The sequence below is a fragment of the Cervus elaphus genome, chromosome 4, assembly GCF_910594005.1.
Source record: "Cervus elaphus chromosome 4, mCerEla1.1, whole genome shotgun sequence".
In the NCBI taxonomy this organism is placed as follows: Eukaryota; Metazoa; Chordata; class Mammalia; order Artiodactyla; family Cervidae; genus Cervus; species Cervus elaphus.
In genome coordinates, this window is record NC_057818.1 from 51,397,365 (window position 1) to 51,424,801 (window position 27,437).

Consider the following 27,437-nt stretch of genomic DNA (forward strand, 5'->3'; position numbering starts at 1 on the left):
CAGACTGGTATGACCCACATCCCTTCTCCCTTGAGAGCTGGCAGCCACACAGGTGTGTTAAACAGCTTTAATCTCATCATTGCGTCTTCTCAGCACAGTAAGAAATATTGCACATGATCAACATGTTTTGTTCTGGGGATGGGGACAAGGGTGGGGGAATCACCTTCTTAGAAAGTACAACCCAAGTTGGGAGGGCAGAGGGGGTGGGGAGAGAACCCTCCCCATGCCTGTGGCAAAGTGCAGGAGCCCCCACCCCCAAGCTAACCTGAGTCCAGCCCCTCTGGGGAAAAAAGGGGTACATGAACTCCCCCTACTCCACAGGCACCTCCCTGTGGCCCGAGGCCCATACTACCCTCCAGCTGGCAGCCCTCACACGAGCCATTTTGCATAAAGTACAAGTGAAAAGGTCTGAAGGTAACACACTCCAGGTTATGTACAGGGGCTCGGTGGAGGGAGACTGTGCCCCGCTTCCCCTCAGTCGCCTCCCCCATCACAGGGAGGGAGCTGTGGGGGGAGGGGGTAGACAAGGGAGCAGGCCTCATTTCGCCCCCAACTGGAAAGGACGAAATGGCTTTACTGGGGAGGAGGCAACCATCCTGCCCCCCCATTCCTGCCACCTAACATACTGTCCATGTCCTGAGGGGGGTACTGTGGGTCTGGGGTCTTCTCAGGAGCCCCTCACCTGCCTGTGGCAGCTGTGGAGGGACCAGAGGGGGGTGGTGAGGGTTGGGGGGGCCCCTCCCAGCCAGGCTGTCCAGGCCCCGGCTCGGGGGGTGGAGGCAGTGGCGGGGCAGCCGGGGCTGTGCCAGAGTCCGAGCCAGGTGAGGTGGGGTCAGGGCCCCCCGCGGGGCTGGGAGTGGGAACAGGGGCAGCAGCAGTGCCAGTAGGGGGCGGTCCGGGGAGGGGGGCCTCGGCTCCTGGGGGCTGTTCTGAGGGAGTGGCCGCCTGCATGATCTTCTGGCGCACCTCACGGATCTTCAGCTGCAGACAGACCTTGGAGGGGAAGATGTCCGCGTAGCGGGCCTGGAAGGCTGCTGTGGCCTGGGCTGTGGGCAGCAGGGGCAGGCGGGGAGGGGAAGAAGGGCAGGGTGAGATGAGTAGGTAGGCCCCCTCCAAGTCCCCCGCCCCGAGACTGCCAGCTGCGCTCACCTGACGGGAAGAAGCCGTGGTCCTGGAAGAGCTGCATGACCAGGGCCCGGCGCTGGTCCAGGGTGCGCCGCAGCGACGAGTAGGGCACCTTCTCGTACTCCAGCTCCCCGAGCACGTCCTCAGCTTCTGTGCCTGTGAGCAGCGCAGGGAGCCCGGTCAAGCCTCCCGCCGCCATGCAAGGGTCTACTCAGCCCTCACTGAATCCTGTTTCACACTGGGGTTCAGAGAGGGAACCTGCCCAAGGTCATATGGCAATTTAGGGGCCTGTGAGACTCCAGAACCAGGCTTCCCTGGTGGCTCAGCAGTAAAGAATCCACCTGCCAATGCAGGGGACATGGGCTCGAACCCTGATCGGGGAAGATCCCACATGCCCCGTGTGGAGCAACTAAGCCCTCAAGCCACAACTACTGAAGCCGTTGCATCCTAGAGTCTGTCCTCTGCCGGAAGCAAAGCCGCCACCGCAGTGAGAAGCGCGAGCACCTCAACTAGACAGCAGACCCCGCCCGCCACAACCAGATAAAGGCTGTGCGGCAATGGAGACCCAGCACAGCCAACAAAACACACCTCCTCCAGAACCCACCCTTGGCCTGCTGTCCTTCCTCTCAGCGACACCGGGCCCACTCTCCCACCTTTAACCCTGTTCCTGAGACCCCACCCCTCTTGGAGGCCCTGGGTCCCCCACAGCTCTGCCTGCCACCACGCCAGCACCTGTGCGTTCAAAGGTGAAGATGTCGCCCTCGCACTTGGCACTCTTGGGGGTGTTGGGCTCCGAGCTGCAGCTGGAGCGCCTCCTCATCTTGCGCTTGGGCGAGGTGGGGTCCTCGGGGGCCGAGTCCAGATCTGTTCAGATGGAAGCAGGCTCAGTGGAATGGCCCCCATCTGTCCTCCACCTCCCCCGGGCACCTGGCGCTTGCCTACCAGTGGAATTCTTCCTCTTCTTGCGGTAGGAGCCCAGGATGGCCCGGGGCGAGGTGGCCAGAGACTGCAAGGTGGGCGAGGGCAGCACCTCCTCAGGCCGGAACTCGGGCAGCTCGGCAAAGCGCTCCTCGAAGTCCACCTCCGACAGGACCCTGCTGGAGAGCAGGCAGGGTCACTTCCTCTGCCCCCGCCTGCAGCTGCCCCTCTCCCAGCAACCCGCACACTCCGCTCGGTCCCCCAGCCGATGCTCACTTGTCCACAGAGTCAAAGGTCTTCTTCAGGGGCGGGGGCCGCACCTTCACCTTCTTGCCGGCACTAGCTGCCTCCTTGCGCTCAGGGGTGTCCCCGGCCGCCCTCCCACTGCCGCCCTCACTGCTGCCGCTGCTGCTACCAGGAGCTGGGGCTGGAGCCAGGGCCGGGCTGGGAGGGGTGGGGGGCTCCCCTCGGCTCTCCAGGCCCAGCCCAGGGACACGCCAGTCTGAAGACGAGCTGGGGAATTTGCTGGCCTGGGGGGGTGGGTGAGGAAGGAGATGGAGAACACTGGGGTCAGACTCATCAGGGCAAGACCCAGAAACAGAGGGATCACAGAGATGGATACTGACCGCTGAGATACAGAACTGTGGGCAGGACCCAGCTGTGCAGACAGACAAGCCCGAGGAGAGCCCACAAGGGTGCGGATCAGACAGGAAGAGGGAAGAGGGGTGGGACAGAAGAGGGGACAAGGGACAGGAGCAGAGCCAAGCAGTGCTGGCCACCCCCAGGCCTGCTGGGCACTCACCATGGTCTCCGGGCCCTTGGTGCTGGTCTGCTCCTCAGCAGGTGGGGGCAGCGGGGGACTGCTCCGGGCTGTGGGAGTCCAGGTCTCGGGGGGCAGTGGAGGGGCTGGTGTTGCTGGCCGCCCCTCAAGCTCTGACTCGGACGCTGGGGGATCACGGGCTGGGCCAGGCTCCAAGGGTTGCCGGGGTGCAGGGCCTGGCCTCCCAGGGGCACCAGCCTCGAAGGAGCCCACGGGAATGCTGGCGATGGCCGCCTTCACTTTCTGGGGGGCCTTAGGGGTGGGCCGCTGGGCCTTGGGGGCCACTAAACTGTATGTCATGGAGCCTGTGGGTGGAGAGAATATTTGCTGAGCCAGGCTTGACAGGAACCCATGCCCTGGGTCCACCCACTCAGCCCGCCCTCACCTGGCCTGACACCCACCTGTGGCGCTAGGGAAAGGGCTGGCAGGGGCTGGGGTGGCAGCAGTGGGTGCCGGTGGGCCCTTGGGCAGGATGGGGGCAGCAGGTGGGGTGGTGCTGGTGGCCACAGTGTAGACCAGGCCTGGGGGGGCCTGGGATGGCTGGGCCAGGGGTGCTGAGGAGGTGGGCACGGGGCTGCCGGGGTAAAACGCCGTGATGACGGGACCACTGGCGGCTGCGCAGGTGGGAGGCAGCTGGGGGCTGGGCACGGGTGACACGCCCACCTGGCCAGGAGCCAGCAGTGGGGCTTGGCCTGTGGAGAGAGAAACGGCAGAGGCAGGGGGCCAAGTGAGGGCCTGGGCTGCCTCAGCCCCACCCGTGGTCCCCAGCTGCCAGCCAGGCCCACCCCTCACCTGAAAGCAGGGGCTGCACGAAGGCGGGGCCGCTGGGCCCCAGCGAGGTGAAGCCGAGGGCGACCGAGCTCGTGGGTCCATACGAGGTGACTGTTCCAGGCTGACTGGAAGCAGGACTGGTGCCCAGGGGCAGCGCGTGCCCACCTGCTGACTGCACGTAGGTGATCCTGCCACAGGGAGAGGAAAGGGGAAGGTGTGAGGAGCTGGCTCCCCCAAAACCCTCCCCTGCGCTGACTCCCAGGTGCGGGCTCAACTGCCATACCGCGTGGAGGAGGGCAGCAGGACCTTCTGAGGCTGCGAGGCGGGGCCGGGGAGCGGGGCCGGGCTGAGGGGCGGCACCAGGCCGCTGGGTGTGCTCACAGGCACCGGAGTCAGCTGGATGATCTGCGGGCGAGGGAACCACAGGTGGGGCTGAGCCGGGGCCCCAGAGCGAGGCAGGGGAGGCCTGAGACCTTGGAGGCTGGATCTCAGCAGAGACTCAGAAGGGAGACATTAGGCTGGGGCTGGGGAGGGTGAAACCAAGGGAAAGAAGACAGCGAGAGGCTGGAAACACAGAAAAGGGACAAGGGGCGAACGATGAGGGCAGAATCAAGATGCTCAGGGACATCAAGCCAGGCAGTGAGACAGAAGCCGAGACACCAAAGGGAAGAAAAGGAAGAGACTGAACGATAGGCAGGCACAGAAACCACAGGACACAGAGACTGACGCCCAGAAGGGAGGAGCAAGGGGCAGGTGGGGCAGCACCGAGGTGCGCTCACCTTGCTGGGTGGCTGAGCGCCGTTCTGCACAGGTACTGAGAAGGGCGGGCTCACCAGCGGCAGCGGCTGGCCGGCCCCTCCTCCCCGCATGGACATGCTGGGGGTGGCCAAGGGCACGAGTACCTTCCCAGGCAGCAGCTGGGCTGAGCCACCTGGGGGCGGGGCCTGCACAGGAGACACGGACTGGGCTGCGAGGTGAGAGACGGGAGGGCAGGTGGTCACACAGGAGCGGAGGCAGCCGGGCCCGCTCCTCGCGCTGCCCACCCGGGCCTCACCTTTGGGGGGCGGGGCGGAGGGCACGGACTGCAGGATGGGGATGCCAGGAGTGGGTGCGGTGGCAGCCAGGACTTTGCCATTGGTGGAGGTGCCCGGCGGGAGGGTGAAACGGATGCTGGTGGTGGGGGCAGGGCCGCCGGGCGCCGCTGCCTTGGTCCCAGGGGCTGGTGCCACTTGCAGTTGCTGGGGCAGCGTGGGCAGAATGTACTGCACCTGGGTGATGCCCCCAGCCTTGCCCAGGGGACCCGGCTGCAGGATGCCCAGGGGCATTGGCCCATTGGGGCCACTCCCAGCACCGGCCCCCGAGCCCGCAGCTGCCCCACTGCCAGGGCCCCCCTGGGCAATGAACTGGACAGCAGGTGGCGCTGGGGCCCCGTAGCCTGGGGTGCCCACCAGCAAGTTGGTGACGGTGGCTGGCGCCTTCCCCACAGTGCCCAGGAGGGGCCCAGCCACCAGGTGTGGGGCCGTAGAGGTTGCCGCTCCTGACTTCTTGTCCGAATACACTAAGCTGACGCCCAGTGGGGAGCCCCCCGGTGCCCGGGACCCAGTGACCGCCTCAGTCCTGGCGCCAGCTGTGTCACCAGGAGACGCTTCGGCCCGGCCGGGAGCAGGGAAAGGCTTGGAGGCAATGGGCACAGGAGTGCTGCTGACGGGCCGCACCACGTTGGTGACCATGGTGGCGGCCGGGCGGGACAGGGGGGTTGCCGGGGCCCCGTAGGCCAGCGAGGGCGCCGGGGCTGAGAGCACACGCGCGCCGCTGCCCTCCCGCTCCTCCTTGTTTGAGGGCAGGACCAGTGTCTGCAGGACGCCTCCTCCCCCGCTGGGAGGCGCCGCGATGACTGAGGGGCCCGGTGGCTCCAGGCCGCCCACGCTTTCAGGTCTCTTGCGACGGAAGGTGGCAGGATCCGTGGGGAGAAACCGGGTGGCCTTAGAAGGTGTTGCTGGGCCCCCAGTTCCAGCAGGTGGGGGACGGAGGGGGCCTGTGGTGCTGCCCTGACCTGACTCCTGGGCCTTGAAGGTCCCTGAGCCCAATGGGAAGGAGGTGGCGGCTGAGGAGGAGGAGGCAGCAGGCGAGGACGCGGAGGAGGTGGGCCCGTAGCCTTTGCCGAAGCCTGCAGGTGGATCTGGGGGCCCTGGAGGCTCAGGGTCCAGCGACGGACGGCAGTGAGTAAAGGAGGAACGGATCACAGGTGAGAACACCTTCCGGCCGAAGCCCTGAGTGGAAAGAAAAGGGAGACACAACCATGTCAGGGGAGCCTGCCACCCTGCCATCCCGGATTCCGCGTCCTGCCTGGCAGCCAGGCCAGTTGAAGGCCTCCACTCATCCAGGCTGAGATGTCCATGGGGCAAATAGCTCGCCTTCTCTGAGCCTTCATCTCCGCCTCTCTTGACACAAGGCAAAGGAACAGTCCCCCTCCCAGGACACGTGGGCCAGACAACAGCAAGTCCCAAGCACTCACCTTGCTGCCCTCCGGGTCCTCCCCGGAACTGTCTCCACTCTCGCTGTCAGTCACCCGCTCCTTGCACTTGAGGTCGATGTCAGTGGTGCCGAAGCCATCATCAGCTGAGGGAGCAGATGCAACACTGTTGGCAAAGGGCTGGGCGCAGGGCTGCCCAGAATGGAGAGTCTGGAGCCTGGCTCTGGCCTCAGCTCTGCCCCTTGCTGGCTAAGTGTTGTCCAGGAATGCTGTTCCTCAGCCCAGGTGTGCCCACCTGCCTGCCGCCAGACCCTGAGAGCAACGGGAAATGGCACCTGACCCTACACCCCAATGGCCCGGCCATGCTGGTATCCTCAGGATTCCTGTCTGGCCTGCAGCTTCTTCTTTTTGTTTTTTTTTAACACTTATTCATTTGGCTGCACTGGGTCTTAGTCACAACACCTGGGATCTAGTTCCCCAACCAGGGATCAAACCTGGACCCCCTGCATTAGGAGCATGGAGTCTTAACCACTGGACCACCAGGGAAGTCCCTGACCTGGGGCTTCTCGAGGGCAGGGCTGGACTACCTCGGTAGGGCCTGTACTGAACAGGCCCAGGATCACAAACAAACGGGGAAGGGAAGAAAAAGGGGCCGAAGGACCTGGGCCAAATCTCCACCTATCTTTCCCAACCTGAGCCTGCTGCTTCCCGGCTAGGACTCTGGGTCCTGAGACAGCTTACCAATGACATCATCGTCCCCCTCCTCCTCACAGATGACCATGCGTTCCTCATCACTGGTCATGTCCTCACTGGCTGCACGCTGGGAGCGGGAAGCCCGGGTGGGGAGCAGTGGGGGCCGTCCACTGGCTGCTAGGGTGCCTCCCTCCCCGGGCGCCGCAAAGGGGCCTGGAGCCCCATACTGGGTGGAGGGCTTTGGACCAGCGTAGGATGTGGGGCCAGACACCATCTGCAGGGCAAGTGCAGGGAGAATTCAGCCAGGGCAGTCACCTCCCTCCCTGCCCGTCGCCCCTACCCCTGCGGCCTGCCCTCCAGACCTGAGTCAGTTCCTGCAACGCCTGGCTGTCTACCTCTCCGCCGTCCAGGCTGTGGACCCCACTGTGGGAGAAGGCGCGGGGCCGGGCCGAGCCAGGTCCCCCGACAGCGTGCAGACGCTCTGCCCCACAGGAGCCGCTCCCTGGAGTCTTGGTATCTGAGCTCAAGAGTGTCTGGGCCGTGACAGACAGGAGCTCCGCAGACACTGCAGGGCGGGAGAGACAAAGTTACTGTCAGGAAGCCTGCTACTAGCGCCTAGGCTGGCCAAAATGTCCACAGACACTTCTACATACTGGGTGGAAGCAGGGTGGATTTCTTGGGCCACCCGGCAGAAGACAGACACCACCCACCAGCCCAGCATTTCCCACAACTTCCTGTCCTCTGGGGTTTCGAGGAGTGAGCCCACTGCTCCCTGGGAGGCGGCCTTTCTGAGGGGAGAAAAGCCTGGAGACAGGTATGTGCGGCACTGCTTAACCAACAGCCACTGGACTGTCTGAGCCTCTGTTCCCTTGTCTCAGAGCAAAAGGAACATCCCTCGCAGGGCTGTGGGCCAGAACCCACAGGATCTCCAGAAAAGCGCCTCAGGGTGGTGCACTCTATAGACACCGTCAGTCAGCAGCAGTAGCCGATAAAGGCCTTCCGACTGCGGCCTCGAGAGTCAACAAGCTGCGGTTTAAATTCAGACTCGGCCACTTCCTAGTATTTTGTGATTTCAAGGAACTGATTCTGCTTTTCTGAGCCTCAGTTTCCTCATCTAGAAAATGGGCTTTGGTTTTGAATGCTAGACGTTATGCTCTAAGAAGTGCCTGTCACGTAGCAAATGCTCAGTAAATGGCACTTGATGATGAGGCTCCTGTTCGGATGTGTGACCTTCCTGGACCTCCCTGACTCCTTCACCACAGCTCAGTGTCAGGGCCTTTGCAGTGAGGTGCTCAAAAGAAATGAAGCCGAGAGGAGCTGCTGGGAAAGCAGGCTGAGCAAGCGAAGGGGAGACTGGTGGCCCACTGGAGGGAAGCGGGCAGAGGGGCTCACTGACCTCCGGGGGCAGCGGCAGTGCCTGTCTCCGACATGCTCCGCTCCCTCGGCTCCTTGTGCCCTCCTGCCAGCCCCAAGCTCGTGGGCTTGGCCTCTGAGCTGGACTTCTTCCGGTCCTTGTTGCACCACTTCCAATCTGGGTGGGCCTTAAAGTGAGCCTCTTTCACCTAGCAGGAAAGGGCAGGGAGACCCTTCACTCATCCGCCCGACCGGAGGAAGCTGAGGAGCCGAGAGGTAGCGGCGTTACCTGGAAGGCCAGGTCGTGGTACTTCTGCTTCTCCTTGGGCCCCAGGGCATACCACCACTCGCCCAGGATCTTACTGACAGTCCGGTTGTCCTGGTTGGGGTGGCGCTGGTGGACCAGGGCCCGGTGCCGCTTGCTGAAGATCATGAAGGCATTCATAGGCCGCCGGATATGGTCCTTCTCCCGCTGCAGAAGACAGCAGCCCGCGTGGGATTGTTAGAACCCCGGGGATGGGTTGGGTGTCCTCGGGGTGAGCTAGGGATGGGTGGCGATGAGGCACCTTGTTGGGGCTGCGTCCATCCTTCTCTGAAGACGAGTCTCGTTCCTTGGGCAGGGCGCTGAGGGACTGGGTCCGGCGTTTCCCGGGCGGCAGGGGCAACTGGATCTCAGGAGACATGATGGAGAGGAAGCTGTGGGGAATGAGATGTGATGGAGACAGAGCAGCAGGAACAGGGAGAGCTGAGTCTCCAGCCACGCCCCCTCCTCCCTGGTCCCAGGCATCAGGGTACACACGCATCGTCGTGGTCACTCTCTGTCTCGCTGTCCAGCCGTGGCTCTCCTGGCGGTCCAGGGGCCTCCTCCTCCGTGGTGGGAGGGGGGCCTTTCCCAGGATCCACCACCCCCAAAGTGTGGGGGGGTCCGGGCCCTGGGCTCTCAGGGCATGTGGCTCCAGGGGGCCGCCCCGGGTCAGCATTCCCTGTCCCGCCCGGTGGCTGCTCGTGAGCAACGGCCGCCGACTCAGCAGGTTCTGGGGGCAGAGCAGCAGGCAGGTCAGAGGGCTCCGGGGCCATCCCGACCCCATCCCCGGGCCTCCCCACGGCCCCCCGCCCCTCACCTTTGCTCTGGTTGGAGGCCACGGGGTGGCTGGCAGGTTGCTGGGCCTCACTTGGCTGGACAGAGGGGTCAGGCTGGCTGGGGGCCAGGAAGGGGACTAAGGAGTGCCAGGGGAACACGGCCACAGAGCGAGGCTCCACATTTGTCCACACTGTGGGAGGGAGTCAGCTGAGCGGGGCGGCAGGAGAGCCGGGCCGGGACCCCCCACCCCAACACACGCTCTCTTCCACCCTGGACAAGGCGCCGCCCCCTCTTCTTTACACCCTCTTCCCCCATCCCAGAGCGCCCTGGGCTCAGGCGTGCGACATCACTCAGGAAGAACTCCTCGCTGACAGATTTTTAGATTTATAAGAACAAAAACAGAAGCAGGGAAGGAGTCCTCACACCCCACGCCCTCCCCCACCTCCACCTCCACCAGGCTTGCCACCAGGGACCAGGCCAGAGGAACGACTGGCTCCTGTCGCAAACCAGGCCATGACTGCTTGCCATCTCACTCTCGGAAGACCTTGGCGGGGCTGGAGACCCTCCCCCAGGCGTGCCCCATTCCCATCACCACGCCTCATCTGACAGAGCCCCTCACCTTGGCCTCACATTCCCTTTCTCTTTTCTTGAGGCAGATGGCCCAACCTCCACTCCCACTCTTCTCCTTCCCTCCTCTCCCCACTACCCACAGGGCACGGGATCTCAGGCCTTTCTCCTTGCCTCCTTCCCCCTACCACAGACCGCAGGGACCCAGACCTGCCCTTCCCGGGCTGGGCATGGTGGCTCCAGCATCCTTCTCTTTTCTCCTCAGAGAGAAGTCTACTAATTGTGAAGGGGCCTCTCCGCCTTCCCTCACTTGACACTCCTGCACTTCCCTCCAGTATAGTGGCCAGCTCTCTTGCCCAGAAAGATGGGAGGGTGTGGTAAGCTCCTCAGAAGAAAAGGCAGGGACAATAGAGCAGACAAGAGAATTGTTATGAGACCCTGCCCAGGCAAGGCAACAGCTCCAGGTGTTTCCTTGAGAATATGCACAGGAAGGTACCTCCCGCACCAGGGGCCAACCTTCTGTTCCAGGAGCTGGGTGGTAAGAGAGCCAGCCTGAGGCTGCGGCCCACCCCTGGCTGGACTCCTGGGGCAGGCCCAGGCTGGGAGTGGGTCTCCTTCTCACTGCCAGCTCCCTGGGGGAAGTGGAACCCACAGAAAAGGCCCCTGCTAGAGAAAGACCATGAAGACAGGAGGAAAACGCCCTAGCCCCGGTCCCCATCACTCCAGGCTCCCCCTGATCTAGATCAATTTGACCTCATCTGACCCCGCCCCCCAGCAATGCCTTCGGAAGGCTGGCCTGGTGGAGCCCCTGTGGGAGGCACTGGCCTCAAGACCTGCTTCTGTGAGATGCTGCCAAAACAAGAAGTAGACATCAAGGCAACAGGAGAGGGACAAAGAAGCCAACACTGGAGAGGACTCTAGATACTATGAAAATCCCATCCCTACCACTGGGGCACTGGAGCCCCACAAGCCTGCTGGGCCCTCAAACCCACAAAAGCCTTTAGAGACCTGGACAGGTCCCTCTCTTCAGAAAGATCTTGCCTCCTGATCTTCTGCTGGGTGAGAAAGAAGGGGCCCAGCAGACAATGGGAGGACCGTCCTTTGGTCCTGTCCCTCCTGAACTCCTCCCCAGCACACTACCCTCCAGGTTCCTGGGTCTCGCCCTCTCTCTCCCCTGAAGAGCACACCACAAACACACTACTCTTGAGCAGACAGTGCCTCACTCACAATCCCAAGACCTGTCCTTAGACCCACTTCTCAATCACAGCCCCCAGCGCCTCCCCACTATTTCACACCTGGGACCAGGTCTCACGCTGCTACGATTCTAACCCATGCTCCGGAACCAGGTACTCTGCACCCTTCACCTCCTATGACAACATACCTGTTCCACCCCGCACCTAAACCCCACAGCTGTCCCCAGCTACGCCCCACTCTGCACTCTTATCACTCTGCTACACTCCCACCTGCCGTCACTAACCACTTGGCCCAGCCGAGCTCTGTAACTTTCCCCTCTACTCTGCCGCCACCGTTCTCTTACTGTAACCCCATCACCATTACTCTGCACTCAGCACCCCGACATCTTGACCCCTGCAGTCCCAGGGCCCAGGCGCTACTGACCGAACATGCCGAGGCCACGGGAGGCCGCGCCGGACGCGGGCACCAAGGGCCTGTGGGCTGAGTACATGGTCCGGCGCGGGGGGGCCCGGCCGGGGCTCGCGCCTCCTCAGCGGCCGCCGCCGTTCCGCCCGCCGCCGGCTCCTCGGCCGCCGCCGCTCGGGCCCGGGGGGAGCTGGAGGCCGTTGCCACATGCCCCCCCCCCCGCACGCCGCCCCCCTCCGGCCGCCCCACGCGGGGGTCTCTGCCGGGCGCGCCTGCGCACAACGCCGCCTGCCTCCCGCCGCCCGGGGGGCGGGGGGAGGTCAGAGCGCGCCGGCCCCGCCCCGCCCCCCGGCGCGCGCGGGGGCCGTCACGGGGCGCGCGGCACGGGGGCCATCGGCGCCGCCCCCTCCTTCTCCCTCCTCCCGCGCGGAGCCGGGCGGGCGGGGCAGGTGGGGCGGGGCGCGGCGCGCGTGCGCGGGGGCGGCCCCCTCCCTTCCCCGTTCGCTGGCTCGCTCCCTCCCTCCCTCGCAGCTCCGGCGGGTAACGGCTCTGGCCCCGCGCGCCCCGGCTGCCGGCACCGCGCCCCGCCTTTCCGGGCCTGGGGCCCGCGGCTCAGCGCGGGGTCGGCCTCCGGCCCCGGGCGGGCAGACGGACGAGCGTGCGTGCGTCCGTGCGCTCCGAGCGAGCCCCGCGCCGAACCACCGCCGCCTCCCCGCCCCGCCACTACTACGCGCTCCCCTCCCCCCGCCGCACCTCCTCCCGCCCCTTCCCCGCTTCCCCCGCGGCCTTCCGCGCAAGCCCGGCCCACCGCGCGCAAATCCATTGGCTGCCGCCGCCGCGCGCGGGTCAGGCCCCGCCGCGCCCGCCCCCATTGGCCGCCCCGGGGGAACGTCAGTCATATGCAAATAAGGGCAGGGCGGGGCGGGCTCCGGTTGGACCCAAGCCGGCCCGGGGCGGGACCGCGGGAGGAGGGCGGCAGGGAGGGCGCACTGCAGTAAAGGCACCGAGCCAGGGGGGCGGTTCGGGGCGCTGTGCTGCAGAGGCCCGGGGCTGTGGGTGGTACTAGTGTGTGTCCAGTCCGCGCGAGGAACACGCTCACGCGCGGCTCGGCCCACTTCCCTCACGCCCACCTGGGGCGCGCCCGGCCCCACAGGGCAGACGAACTGCGTGTAGGGTTGGGCCAGCCACCCCTGAGCCCTCACCAACTCACAACAGCAGCCACAAACTCACACACACAGACACACACTCCTAGACAGACTTTCCTACCACACCCATTACCTTATCCACACCCAGGGTCACATGGACCCTCCCTCTTACACTCTCACACGAAGTCACACACCTAGAACACTTCCTCACATAAATGTACTACCTCCCACACTAACCGTCCATCACGCCCCGCCCACAGTCACACACACTCGTTCTCACCCATCCTCTTCACATCACCCATTTCATACATGCCCTGTCATACATGCTTCATCAAAGCATATCCTCCTCACACATCCCTGTGCATCATCATACAAACACACGATATATTAAACAGACAGAATCATCTCCTACACCTCATCACAGCCACTGTTTGTCCACTGCGCACACCCTATGTCCCTCTAACACAACCAACATTCGTGGCCTTCCTGGCACTCCCAACAGGTAACTCTCACAAGTGCCATCATACTGACCCCACACACTATATAAACTTACCCCAGTGAGCACTACTTCAGTACCCTGGCTCATCAGGTATACAAAGTGCCATGGCTGTTCACCATCATTGAGCAACCCCACCTGACACTTAGCAGCCACCTGGGACCCTCCACCTCACAGTGTAAGGCAGGAGGCCACCACTCTATTGGGAGTCACTTTTTTCAGAGGAAGGAAGAAGGGACACTAACACTGGGGCTGCTTCGTTTGGGGAGTTTGTATCTATGACCCTGTGCGTTGAATCCTCACAACCACTAGGAAAGTACACTTTATTATGCCCATTGTTCAGATGAGAAAGGGAGGCTCAGAGAAACTGAATAAACGGTGCAAAATCATGCAGCTGGGACATAACAGCCCAGCACTCCAACTCAAGTGCTCTTTCCGCTTATGAAAACTCACCCTCAGGGTGGACATAGGCAGAGACTCCCAACCCAAAGGTGTGGGGAATATGTTCAAAGATTCAGAGAGACTGATGAACTATAGAAAAGTCAGAGGGCACACAAAGAGTCACAGACAAGGTCTGGGGCCCACCAGGCAGAGAGGCAGTGGCCCTGGATCACGCAAGAGGGGCCCTGAGGTCACATCCTGTGAAGGCAGAGGCCTGGGGTCACAGCTGAGCAGGTCAAGACTGCACAGGCTCAGATGGACCAAGACTGAGCTCCTACACAGGTAGGGTCAGTGACAGGCACAAACATTTTTCCCAGCCTTCTGCACCTACAGAGATGAAGACATGGAGAAGGGGCAAAAACCAGGTAACCTGAGCCCAGAGGGAAAGGGAAGGTCTGTAGCCCTCTGACCTCCAGCGACTGCAGGGCCAGACTCTTGGCTGTGAGCCTGGAGAGATCAACTGAGGGACTATTAGGTGACCACCCCCTCCTCCCTATGCAGCCCCAGACTCAGACCCTCCATTACCTCACTGCCCCAGGGACTGCAATGTGAAGCAGAAATCTAGACTGAAATCAATGTGGCCTGCTCTATCTCCCCATGGCTGCCCCCTCCTCTCCCCACCGGTGAGTCACCTCCTGGCAAGTTAACCCCTTCCCCACTGCAATGCAGCTCAGGGACTGAGCTCAGAGGAACCCTGCCCCCAGTACCCCCACTTCTGCTGCGTGAGAAAAGGAGCTAAGCCTGGCACAGGAGGGAAAGAGGGCCCCAGACATCTGGGAGGGTTGCACATCTGGTAGAAGGCAGTGCCCACAGAGGAGGGATGGGAAGAGGCCCCTTACAGGGTAGGGGACAGCCAAGTGGGGGCCCAGCCTAGCAGGGAGGGGCCGGAATCCGGGCGGGAAGGGCCCCCCTGCCCTGGGCACTGGGCCAGCCCTATACTTAGTTTCCATTGTTTGGAATGGAGGAACCCTGGGTGGGGGTGATTAGGAGTAGAGAAGAGGGAGCAGTTCCATGTCTTCAGCCATCCCCAACTCTAATTGGGGCCTCCCTGGTTGGAAAATGCTGAGGAGGTTCCCCAAACCAGGGCCTCAGCCCCATCTGAGAGGGAGTGCTCCACCAACCCTTCATGCAGAGCAGGTACTAGGCAGAACTACAGTGCAGCTCACCCCTGCACTACCCCATAACCAACTCCACAAAAGGTTCGGCCCCAAACAATCCCCAGGGCCCCATCCCACCCCAGCCTGGGGACAGGGAGCCCAGACAGAGACAGCAACTGCCATCCAGGGTGGCACAGGCTGAGGCCTGCCCAGAGCCTTGGGGCGCACAGCCAGGGATGCTGACAGACTGAGGGACAGGCAGACATGCCCTGAACTCGCGGGCCCCCGTTTACTGAGCCCGAGAGGCACCGCGCCCTGCCGCCTGCGGCTCCCCACCCTGCTCTCCAGGCCCGGGTCCCCGCCTCGGCTCACCACCCCGGTGTCCCCAGCTCCCCTCACCCGCTCTCCACATACACACCCACCCACCCACCCCGGGCGGAGTCGGCGACGGCCAGGGTTGCCTGGGGAACGAGCCCAGGATTGGGCTGGTGCTGCTCGGAGGGATGGGGGCCTAAAAATAGCGCCGGGGTGAGTCAGTGTGAGTGGGGCTGGGGTAGGCAGGGGGACCAGAAGGGAAAGAGAGGCAAGCGAGAGGTGTGGGGGAGGCTCCCCAGGGACTGGGAGATGGGCGGGATAGGATGGAGGGAGGGATGTGGATTTGGGGGTAGAAAAGGGAGTCGAGGGGGAGTGTACAAGCGCCGGGGCTGAAAGGGCTGGTCCGCGCGGGCTGAGGGAGGCGCCACTGCCTGGGCGGAGGAGGGGGCGCCGCCCTGCGTTCTCCTCCCCAACCCCGCGCTCACGAGATTTTCCACTCGCCGCCTGGCCCCCAGCCAGCCCTTGGCGGGCCCCACAAAGCCGCTTTGTGCTGGGAGGGCGGGCGGGCGCCCGGCCGGCCTGACACCCACGCGGGCCGCGGCGGGGCGCGGGCCAGCTGGCACCCGAACTGTCTGCTGGGGGGGCAGGTCCCCCACCCAGACCGAGAACGCGGCCGCGCAAGGGTTAATGGCGCAAGGGCGGGGGGAGCAGGTCTCGACCAATTGGCGTCGGCGGGAGTGACAGCAGCCAATGGGAAGACCCGAGGCCAGCCGCCCCGGGCCTACCCTCTAGGGCGCGGGAATGGGCGCGGCCCTCACTGGGTGCAGGTCTGGATCCACAAAGCCCCCGATGCACCCTCTTTCCCTGGCTGCTTCGCATGAAACAGGCTCAGAAGGGGGTAGGATCTTGCAGTCAGGAGGTGGCATGATCAAGATTTGAGTCCCGGTTTGCCTGGCTTCACGATTAGCTTTTCCACCGAAGTGGGGAGACGGGGGTTCCCTGGCCCAGGCCCCCAAACGGAGCGGGAACAGGGAACCGGGTGCGGGCGGAGGCGGCGGCGCGGCAGGCTAGGGTCCAGCCGCCTGCGGTGCAGCCGCTGCCGCCGGTGGTAATGGGAGCCAGACGCCGTCGTCGCCGCTAATGCGCCTCCCTCCCTGCCACTAATGGAGCCATTAATGCCCGGGCGCCGGGGGCTGCGGGCCACACACACCACCGCGGCGTTGCGCATGCGCAGGCCGGCAACCACCCTCCCCCCGACCCCCCCGCCCCAGCCACCCGCCGCCACCAGGAGGCAGCCTGACCCCTTGCAGTGCCTGGCGCTCGGGGCTCTTCCAAGAAATCTCCAAGACTCACTCCAGCTACCTCAAAAGAGCCTATTCGCTCCTCTCTCCTGTAATTCACCCTCTTCTTCCCAGGCTAGGTCTCCTTCCTATCCAGGGGTCTTTGACAGCCTGATCCAACCCTTTTCCTCTGCTCTGAACCGTTTCTAGGCTCTTCACGGGACTGACACTCAAGCGTGGCCCTGCTGTAACTGTCTTCCTTGGCACCCTTCTGCCAAGCCTAGGCCCCGTATCGGCTCCAGCCTCAACTGGCCACTCCAAGGCCATACACTTTCACCCCTCCTGGCCTTTGCTCCTGTGGCTGCCTATGCCTAGATGGCCCTTCTCTTCTACTACCCTGAAATCCACTCTCTTCCTGCTTCAGCTCCAATGTCACCTCCAGTGAGAAGCCTACCTGAACCTCCCTCATCACCTCATTCATTCAGCCAGAGTTGCCTCTCTCCTCTGCCCTCCCCTGGCTCTGGCTCTCTCTGCTCATCCTTGCCTGTGCCTGTGTCCACATATGCCTTTCCCACCCACTTTACCCCAGCCTGGGCCAGGGAGAGGGGTGAGGAGGGACTTCTGGTGGGAGAGGCAGGGGTTATTGTTTGAGACAAAACAGAAATTCTCGTTGGGCAGAGTCTGGATCTGCGAGTTAGGAGGATCCCCCCCCCCCCCACCGCCGCCCCCCTGGCTCCTCTTGGGGCCTCATTTTCCCAACGCACCCAAGCACAGTGGGTGGATACTGCTTGGTCTCTGAGATCCTGCCTGTTGGGATGGACTACTCGTGGGACTCAGTTAAATGGAGCTGGCACCAAAGTGTCTTCTGAAAGGTGATGGGGTTGGGGGTGGTAGAGGTGATCCGGGTCATGCCCTCGAGCAGGTGGGTGGGCAGAGGAACAGCTTTCCTGCTGCTCCCCCACAGCCGGATCTCCTAGCTTGGCCCCCAAAGCCCCCGCCTTCCTGCCTGTCTTGGGAACAGGTGCTTGGGTGTTGATGGGTCTGTAGGATAGCTCCCGACAACTCTCAGCAGCTTTCAGGACAGTAGCGGACATTTAATTTGTCAAGGACCAAGAAGGGGCCTTCAGGCCTAGACATTACCCCAACACTCCTCTAAGAGGGAGCAAGAGACCTGGTGCTTAGCAACTCTCCAGTGACTTAGAGGAACAGAGTTCCTGATGTGCACAGAGTGGGAATGAGGGCTAGGACAGGGGAAGCAGGTCTGTCTAAAGAATGGAAGGAGGAGGACCAGAGGGTAGGCCAAGGCTGGACCAGAGACAGAATTCCAGATCGGGGCGGGGGGTGGGGAGGAGGGGGCAAAATAGAAAGAGGGTGGAATGAAAGCTCCAACAAGGACTGGTATCTAAGGAGGCACAAACCACAAAAGCCATTGAGAGCCAGACTCAGGGAAAGCCAGAGAGAAGAAGTCCAGAGAGGGAGACTCAGGCGCAGAAATAGAGACCTGGGCAGAGACAGACATAGGCACCCAAGGGAGAGACAGATACGCAATGGCTCAAACAGGCAGATGGGCGGACAGGCCCAGGAGAAGGGGCACTGCCTGTCAATACGGGGAACCCAGGCAGAAGCCGGGAGTTGGAAGGCAGGCCATGCCAAGCACGAGGCTGAGACATCTGGCCTCCTAGGCCAGGGCTGTAGGCCCTGGGGTGGCTTCCTCTCCGGGGGAGCAGGCGGGAAGAGTCAGAGGGAGGTGGCGATGGCAGCTGGCTGGCCCGGCCATGCACAGAATGCGGAGAATGCCGGCCCGCCTGCTCCAGCAAGTCCCCCAGCGGAAGCAAATGCCTGGTCGGGGGCAGATGCAGGCAGGCTGCCCTGGGCCACCCCCTCACACCTGCTGCCCTGACGGAGGGTCAGGCCCTGGCATGGGCGGTCCAAAGGGGCCAGGGTGATAGCTTCACTGTGCCCCTGGGCACGGTCTGCCCTGTCTGGGCTTCAAGACAGAGAAGGCCCCAAGGTGCCTACTTCCCAAGGCTTTAGGAGGCCTCTCAGAGAAGAACAAAAGGGCCCACTGGCTGGGAACCTGAGGGCAGCCTGGATACCTCAGCATGGGTGTAGTCAGGGAGGCGCGGCTCAGAACCGCCAGGACAGGCACTGGACAAGTTCTGACGACCCATTGGCTTCCAGCAAGGGGCCTCCCCTCCCTGAACCTCAGTCCCCCTCCCGCAACCAACGACAGGGCTGGTCACTGGTAATCCCTGTTTCATAGCGTCAGGAAGTTTCAATGAGACAGCCCCATCCCTGAGGCTGGGCATGTGGTATATGCTCAATAAAGCGGGCTACTATTACTGTTATTGTTATCATTACTGAGAGTGCCCAAGAGCCTGGGCTCTGGTGCCAAACAGTCTGGGTTCAAATCCTCGCTCTCCCTGTTCCTAGCTGGGTGACCACAGGCAAGTCACTCTGCCTCTAGGACTGCAGTTTCCTCCTCTGTCCAGTGGAACTAATGGTCCTGCGGAGCTCCTGGGGTGTGATCACGATTCAGTGAGTAAAGGTGCCCTGAGCACTTACTGAGCAGTGTGCCAGGCACATGCATGGGTGGTACTCAATAAATTATTACTCTTACTTCTGGTAGGAAGGGTCCTGTGATCTAGATCGAGAGATCCGATTCAAGACACAGTCCTGCCCCTCCCTGGCTGGGTGACCTCCATCAGGACTCATGTCAGGGCCTCACTTTCCTCATCTGGAAAAAGGTGTCAGGAACGCTGCCAGACCACCCTGGCGGGCCTCAGGTCACCTCCCCACGCAGCAGCAGTGAGGGCCATGACCCAGCGGTGCTATATATGAGGGCAGTGTCAGGGGGCTGCAGGCATGTGGGGGGTGGGAGGCTGAAGGGGATGGTTATAGAGTCCTTCTGCTTCAGTGTCTTCACCTGCCTAAGGACAGGAATCCCTGCTGTGCCCACTTTGTAGAATTTTGCTCATATCAGCTACAAAATAACAAATGTAACAAATGGTAGGGGTGGAGCAAAAAACACCTCAGTATATGAGCATAACAGGCAAGTGCTGTCTCTGCGTCCTCTGCCCTGGGTCTGGGCTGGAGCTGAGTGAGGGCAAGGCCTGGACTCCTTCCTACACTAGTTTTTGTTCCAGCCCAAGACACCAGCGGCTCCTACCAAGATCCACACGTACACCTCCTTCCCTGGTCTCAGGGGCTGGAACTCACCCTATATGGCACAACCCTAGTTGTACCATAGTACAACTAGTAGTACAACTACTAGTACATAGTACAACCCAAAGTACAACTAGTTCCCTAATGCCCTCAGGAAAAAGTTCCCAAGTCTTAGAAGGACCTTCTATGATCTGACTTTGATGTGCTGCTCACCTATGCAGCCACACATCCCAACACTCACCCACCGTCTAGAGCCCTTGACTTTGCAGATTCAACTTCCTTTAAACTTTGGCTCTTGCCTCAAGGCCTTTACACAAACTCTTCCCTCTGCCTGACGGCCCTCCTGCCAGCCTTGCCAGGCTCCCTTCTGCACACCCTTCAGGCCTCACTTTAGAGGGTTTCCCTGATGGCTCAGACAGTTAAGAATCCACCTGCAATGCAGGAGATCTGGGGGTTCGATCCCTGGGTTGGGAAGATCCCCTGGAGAAGAGAATGGCTACCCACTGCAGTATTCTTGCCTGGAGAATCCCATGGACAGAGAGGAGCCTGGCGGGCTACAGTCCATGGGGTCGCAAAGAGTCAGACATAACTAAGCGACTGAGCATGCATTCACGGCCCCTTCTCCAAGAAGTCCTCCCTGACCACCCCAGCCCTAACGACGCTGGACAGCCACTATCTGGGGACAGGTCTGTCTACTCTAGGAACCATGAGCCCTGTGAGGATGGGACTGTGTCCTTAGCATCAACCAGCACAGGGCCAGGCACAGAGGGGGCCGTCAGTCAACAGTGAATGAATAGGTAAATAAGAAAAAGATGCTCGGGAAGGGGTGAGTGACAGGTTTGTCACCCTCCATGAAAGTTGCTCTGACAAGGCCCAAGCCAGATGGCTCTCCAGCCCCATCTCAGAAATGCCTCGCCCCCATCCCTGGCCTCAGCCCTCTAGTCACACCAGCTATCCTCAGCTGTGCTCCTTCTGACCTCGGAGCCTTCCCATGAGCCTCCCAGGAGGTTCTTCTGTCCCAGGGTTGCAGGTTCCAACTTCTCCTCCAACCCCTGGCTTACACGCCCTGTCCCGAGGGCAGCCAGACTAGGTTCACCTCTGGAGGCATGCCCGGCACGCCCCCGGCTCCCCGCCAGGGCACTGACCACACCTGTGCTATTTACCAGGTACAGCAGCGAAGATGAGGTCTCCAGGTCTGGGCCTGCCACCACCTGGCAGAAGCACCCACTGGAGCCTCAGTCTTCCCATCTGTAACCCAGGACTGTGGCCAAGTGGTCACGAGCCAGCCAGCCTGGGTTTGAAGGCTGGCTCCGGGATTTACTAGCCACGTGACCCTGAGCAAGTAACTAACCCGACCTCAGTTTCCTCTTTTTTTTTTCCGGCTGCACCATGCAGCAGCTTACAGGATCTTAGCTCCCTGATCGGAGATCAGACCGGGGGCCCCTGCAGTGGAAGCATGGATTCCCAACTACTGGATCATCAAGAAACTCCCAGTTTCCTCTATAGGAGCCTACTCACAGCAAGGATCAGTATGCTGTGAGTGCTACGTTAAGGGGTGGGTGTGAGGTTAGGAGAGATAACCCACTCACAGTGCTTATCACAGTGATGCCCCTGTCAGTCCTCAGGCCATGGGAGCTGTCATCATGATTACCATCTCTGTTACCCCATCAGCTCTGGGGGGGGTGGGGGGTGGGGCTGGCTTTGAGCCTGCACTCTCAGAAAAGGTCTGCTGATTGGTGGACCCCAACCAGGAGGCCTCTGGAACACAGCACTGAGCCTTCAAAGTCCACATGCTCAGCCTGACACAGGAATTCCCATGGGAACTTCTGTGCAGAGGGGAGGCCAGCCTTCCCCCTTGAATGCCCCCCGGGGAGGGGAGCTCACCTCTCTCGAGAGCCACTTTGCCAGTCGCCCGGTACAAAATGAGCCCTCACCCAGCCCCTCCAGCAGAACCTCTTACCTGTCCCAGGCCGGCCCATGATGACTTCCTTTTTGGGGGCAGGATGGCTGGTATAGCTGCTGGGCACCAGGACAGGCAACAGGGCAGCAGGTGAGGGGTGGAAGGCCACCGGCTGAAAGGGTGAGGAGGCCAGGCCAAAGGTGGGCATCGGCTGGGCCACGGCAGTCGGCGCAGCTGGAGGCACAGTGATGGGTACGGGGGCTGGCAGAGGTGGGGGCAGGCCAGGCTTCCCGCTGGCCACCCCGGGGGTCACTGGGGTCTCTCGGCAGCCCCGCCCGGGTCCCCCGGCCCGGGCCTCACTGCCAGTGCCCACCTCCCCGGGGAACTTGGAGGGCAACGGCACGTCCGGGTTGCGGACGATGACGGGCGAGTCCCGCTGCACGGCAGGCACCCGGCGCACGGAGGGCCCAGGGTCCGAGGTCAGGCCGGCAGGTGGCGGCAACAGCAGCAACGGTGAGGGCTGGCGGGAGCGGGAGAAGGGCACGGCGGGCGACACAGCTCGGAAGCCGGCCGGCGTGGAGGGTGTAGGTGTGTGGGACACCGAGTCCACGCCAGAGTCTAAGCTGTCGCTCTTGGGGAAGTCCGGGGCGGCTCCTCCGCCCGCTGCGCCAGGGGCCCCCAACGCCCCCGGGTGGGGCAGCAGCTCTGTCTTCCGTCGCCCAGGACTGATGGGCACAGTAAAGGTCAGGTTGGTCTGGAAGGTGGGGAGGATGCCAGAGGAATGGCGCTCTCGGGGGGCAGGTGGCGGCGGGTGGGGGCCCAAGTCTGGTGGCGTCAGCACACCCGCCTTAGGCGTGCTGGCGCTCAGGTGGCGGCTGCGGACAGCGGTGCGCTGGATGACGGGCGAGGCGTTGATGGGGCTGAAGTTGGCAGGGCGGAAGCCGAAGAGCGGTGAGGGTGAGGGCGACGGGGCTGGCGAGAAGGGTGACTGTGTAGACACGGGGGAGAAGGAGGGTGTGCCCGAGCGAGAGCTGCCCAGGGACACCAGCATCACCGCCGCTTCACACTCGTCAAACTCAAAGCGAGACAGGTCGGCGGGGGCCACCAGGCGTGGACGGGAGTCTCCGCGGGCCGCCACACTGCTGGCCTCGCTGTCCCGCGACGTCTCGTCCCCCCAGTCGAACTCGGTGCTGCCCTCACGGGCCGCCACACCCGCCGGCCGCCCAGCCCCCCCAGGACCGCTGTCCGCCAGGCCCTCCATCTCCTTGGTTCGCATGGACAGGTGACGGGAGCAGTAGCCCCGCCGCTGGGACTCCTTCATGCAGCCGTCTCTCGAGCACAGCCGTCGCCACTGCTTGCCGTTGAACTTCTTTCGGATTCCGTTGGGCGTGCAGACCACGTCGCCCTTCTTGTACTTCTGCTGGGCCGCCGTCAGGGGCGTGCGGGCCCGGGCGGCCGGCGGAGCCCCCTTCTCCAGCGAGGCCACGCTGCTGCTCCGGCTGCCACCCTGGCTCCCTTCCTGGCACGGGGAAGGCTGCTCACCCGGGCGGCCTGGGCCTGCGAAGGCCGGGGACTTGGGCGGTGGTGACAGGAGCTGGGGCGGCAGTGGGAGCAGAGCCGGGGTGCCCAGGGCGGGCGGGTGCTTCTCCTCACCCTCCTCACAAGCCCCAAGGTTGCCACCGAAGCTGATCTTGGAGACCTCGGCGTCCTCAGGCTGCTTGGGGTCCAGGGCAGCAGGGCAGGGGGGAAGCGTGGCCCCGGGCTCGGCCTGCTCCTCCTCAGAGCCCGCTGGGGGCTTCCTTGGCAGGGCTTCGGGCTCCCAGGGGGGCCGCAGCAGGCGGAGGCTGGAGCGGGCCACCCACACCGCCTCCTCGGGCTCCCGGTGTGGTGGCTGAGGCGGCTGCGGCAGGGCGGCTGGGCCCAGCTGGGAGCTGGGGCCAGGGCCGAAGCGGACCTTGTAGGCAGCGGGCTTGGTGGCCACCTCCACCACCACACCCTCCCGGTAGGCCGCCACGCCGGGCTCCACGCAGGTACAGACCGCTGTGCCCACCGCCAGAGCCCCCGGCGGGGGCGTGGCATCCAGAACCACATCCACACCCCCGCCAGGCACCCCCTCATAGAAAGTCAGGGCCCGGTCCCCGTGGAACTGCACACCCAGGTCCTGGCTTCGGCGCACCTGGCGCACCACAGCCGGCAGGAAGAGGCCGTCCCCACGCCGAGCCAAGACTCGCTGGGACCGCAGCTGCCGCAAGTCATAGCCCCCGCTGGTGCTGCCCGGGGGCCAGGGACCCAGACCACAGGCTTCAGCTGGCTCATCCTCCAGGTCGGCTGAATGCTCGCTGGCTGTGTCGGTGGAGGAGGAGCGCGTGGAGGTGGGTGGCCGTGGAGGCACCCCCAGAGCGCCGCCTTCCTCAGGGGTCCGAGCCCGCTCTTCAGGGGCACCCGCCGCCCCAGTGCTGCCACTGCCGGCGCCGTGCTCCTCCACATACTTCTTCTTGGGCGCGCGTGACTTGAACGTGGCCGTCTTTCGGCTGAGTGAAGGCTCCCAGCGGCCCGCCTCCCCCTCTACCTTGGGTTCTTCAGCAGGGCCTGGGGCCGGGTCGTCGGAGTGCAGCTCCGGGGGCAGCCCCTCGGCCCCCGGGCCCCGCTCGGCTTCCTCCTCCTCTCCCTCCTCAGCCTCTTCGGGCCCCGGCTGTTGCTGCTGCGCCTCATCATCTTCCTCCTCTGGCTTGTCCCCCTCCCCAGCCCCTCGCCGCCTCAGGGCCTTGGCCCTGGTGGCTGGTGGGGACTTGCCACCGCTGCCAGAACCTGGAAGGCTGGTGCATGCCTTTTTCATGGGCTTCATCTTTTGTCCACCTGCCGGGTGAGAGGACAGACAGGGATCATTGGGAGCAACCTCAGGAACCGCCCCCCCAGACCCAGTGTCCCCCAAGACTTCCCACTTGCTGGGGCTACTGCCTCAACTCCATGATCCTCAAGGTCTCCTGCCTGGCTATGTTCAACTCCTTTGGGCCCCTGGCCGGCACCCAGACACAGACTGGCACCATATGCCCTGAGCTATACACTCTGGTTCCTTGGGAACCCTCACATACTCTGCTTTCTCTGCAGAGGACAGTAGGTGCAGGCACACACTCTGACTGCCCCAAGGGAACCACAACTAAAAGTAACAGTTCACACCTATGGAGCACTTGCCGAGCCCTGGGCTAAACTTGCTTTTATTAACCCATTGCATCCTCACCACAGCCCTAAGAGGCGGATGCTACCATCAGCCGCATTTACACGGGAGGAAATTGGGGCACAGAGAGATCAAGCCACTCGTCCACATCCATCCGGCTGGGAAATGGCAGAGCTGAGATCTGGACCCAGGTAATCTGGCCCCCGAGTCTGTGCTCCTAACCATTTCAGTGTGCTACCTGTCACATGATCCAGAGGGCACACTACCTTGCACTGTCACTGCCCAGAGAACACACACACTCACACACACAAATGTACAGGCACACAGTCACAGAAAGGGAGGTGACTGGGCTGCGATGTGAGCCTCTCTCTACCACCTCCACCCCGGCCCTGGGCAGCCTGGCATGGCCAGGCATTGTGGGAAGGAGTGGGCAGCTGCGAGTCCCAAGGGACAGCTGCCCACTCTGTTCTGCACGCTAGGCCTGCCAGGTACAACCATCTCCCCAGATCCTGGCGGAGAACAGGCAGGGGCACGTCTGGGGCAAGAGCTCATACCCAGTGCTACCACAGGGCTGAACGTTAAGCGTGCGCGCACGCACGCACACACACACACACACACACACACATACCACACAGTGGGACACAGGGCTACACCCTAGGGTTTCACGGTCCCTCTGGATGGGAGCCTGCCCCTCCCCCAACAGCACCCAGCGTGATACCCGAAAGCCCAGCCACCCCCCTTCTGGCCTGCTTGCATCCCCGCCCTGCCTGGGCTGGCTCTGGCAGGGTGGCTGAGCCGACTAGGCCCCCCTGGTCCCCAAATATGCCCTCGGACTCCAGGTGGGGGTAAGTGGGAGAAGGTCAAAGACAGGAGGACAAGCCCAGCAGGCCAACCTCACCCACTTCCTGAACAGTCATTACTGCCCGCCCCCTTTCAGGCTGCCCTGAGAAAAGAGAAGGGAAAAAACTTTACTCTGAAGTGACTAAAAGAACCTGAGAGGCCAAAAAGGGGGCCCCCGGGAGGGTTAGGGGACCCAGGACCATAAGCCAAAGAAGATCCGAGGCACCCCTGACTCAGCCTTCAGGCTCCCACGGGACCCCGACCTCATGCTCTCCCACTTGGGGCCTGCTGCTGCTTAGGAGCCTGCAGTCCCAGGCTGCCCCTTCTCTGAGCCCATCCTAGGGTCCTCTCGGGCAGAGGCTGGGGGGCCCGGGGCTTCTCACACTGGGGCAGGCACCCAAGCACCCAGGAGTTGGACAGCCACCACCACCTTCTTCCACTGACCTGCTAGACCACCATCCTGGGCACTGAGACCGGGCCCAACACAAACCTTTGCATACCCCACCCAGGGCCTACAACCACACTGCCTGGCACCCCTGGACCCTACTGCCTGGTCCAGGTTCTTCACACCAAAAACCAAGCTTCTTTCCTTCCCCTGGGGCCTACTCTCTTCCTGTCCACCCTCTCAGGATAACTCCCACCCAAGGCCCTCTTGGGCCCTCACCTCCCTCAGAATCTAAGCAGTAACTCCTGAAGCCCAGGCTGGCCCAGGCTTCTCAGGGTCTCATGTCCTCTGCTCCCATCAGGCCTCCTGACACCAGCGTCTCTGCCACTCTCTTTCCCATCCTGTCACCATCTCTATCTCCACCTCTCTCTTCGCAGGCCCTAGGCCCCCTCCTCTGTCACTCCCTCCTTGTCACCCTCATCTCTCTCTGTCACCCCCTCCTCCCAGTCACTCTCATGTCAGCCATCTCTGGACCTGTCACCTTCTCTCCCCATCACCTCTCCTTGTCACCCCCTCCAACTCTGTCCCCTCTCTCTCCCTGTCACCCTGATCTAGTCCTGTCACCCCTCCATTCCTGTTACCAATTCTCTGCCCACCACCCGCTCCTTGTCACCCTTTTTCTGTCACTCCTTCTCCCCACCACTTCCTCTACTCTGTCCCACCTTCCCACCATCCCACTCACCCCTTTTCCCCGGTACCCCTTCCCCGTCCCTGCCACCTGTCCCCTCTCGGCCCCCAGCACCCCAAAACCCCCCTGCCTGTGTCAGCCCTGGCCCCGCCCCTCACCTCGGGCTCAGCGGGGTTTCGGGGCGGGGGGCCGTGGCCCCGGCTCGGTCCGGTCCGGTCCCTCCCCGCCCCCCCTCCGGCTCTCCCTCTCGATTCTCCCTTTTTTTTTTACTCCAACACACAAAATGGTGAATGGACCTGCAACAGCTGGAGCAGTCAGCCAATCAGCGGCCACAACCCCGCTGACCGGCGCCGTCCTAGGCCAATAGATACTCAGAGCCTGGTCGGCTCCGCCTCTCAATGACGAGCGACGCTTGCCACAGCCAATCGTGCCCACCCGGCAGCGCGAGGGGGAGGGGCCAAAGTCCAAGATCGGCCTCCCTCTGGGACCGACACCAACCTGAGCCTACGACCGCCCGATCAGCCTAGGGTCCTGCCCTACAACAAGTGATGGACATCAACGTCGACCAATCGTAGTCCGTCTTAGTTTAGAATGACGAATACAGTACCCAGTCGTCTTGCACTCTATGCCGGAACCCAGCCTCTATGAAGGACAGTAGCCAGTGAAATGCAAGAAGGCGGGGCTAAGGGACAGGCTCTCCAATGAGCAGGCTTAGAAGGCGTGGCCTGAGCGTTTGTTGACCGGCTTGTCGCAATTCCTGCTGGGAATGGTAGTCTTCTTACGTCTCTGGCCCATAGTCGACAGTACATGGCAGACTACAACTCCCATGTGACAGAGTGCCTGGAGCTCTGAAGAACCCGTGCGAGGAGAAAAAGTCGAAAGGGCAGTTCCTCGTGAGTCTCACTGGACGCCAGGAGCATGTTAGACCCAGGGCCCCGACTCACCCGGATTCCCGGCTCTGGCGTCGCTGCTGGCTCCTCTCAGTGGCGGCGGTAGCGGCACAAGGGGGAGGTGCGAGGAGCAGCCAACCGCCACCCTCGAGCCCCGTAACCAATCAGCAGCAGTCGGGGCGGTGCAATGACCTCACCGGGTTCTACTCTCTTACCCCTC

At 62.8% G+C, this 27,437-nt stretch overlaps 1 protein-coding gene across 5 annotated transcripts; it reads right to left on the reverse strand.

Annotated features, from left to right (window-relative positions):
- Window positions 1-53: 53 nt before the first annotated feature.
- On the reverse strand, window positions 54-27,406 carry CIC (capicua transcriptional repressor). 5 transcript variants are annotated; one of them, XM_043899282.1, is made up of 21 exons: window positions 27,272-27,406; window positions 21,300-24,095; window positions 9,275-9,424; window positions 8,953-9,187; window positions 8,720-8,849; window positions 8,443-8,625; window positions 8,197-8,362; window positions 7,163-7,365; window positions 6,849-7,074; window positions 6,150-6,253; window positions 4,689-5,904; window positions 4,414-4,601; window positions 3,918-4,039; window positions 3,656-3,822; window positions 3,265-3,555; window positions 2,846-3,168; window positions 2,320-2,573; window positions 2,068-2,222; window positions 1,858-1,989; window positions 1,150-1,281; window positions 54-1,046 (listed from the first exon to the last, which is right to left on the reverse strand). In XM_043899282.1, the coding sequence occupies exons 2-21, from the start codon at window positions 24,082-24,084 to the stop codon at window positions 679-681; spliced, it is 7,530 nt and encodes a 2,509-aa protein (XP_043755217.1). In that variant the 5' UTR covers window positions 24,085-24,095; window positions 27,272-27,406; the 3' UTR covers window positions 54-678. The 5 variants fall into 5 exon arrangements, with proteins under 5 accessions (XP_043755217.1, XP_043755218.1, XP_043755216.1 ...); XM_043899283.1 differs by lacking the exon at window positions 27,272-27,406 and adding an exon at window positions 26,486-26,636 and having other exon boundaries at window positions 2,068-2,219; XM_043899281.1 differs by lacking the exon at window positions 27,272-27,406 and adding an exon at window positions 26,486-26,636.
- Window positions 27,407-27,437: the final 31 nt, after the last annotated feature.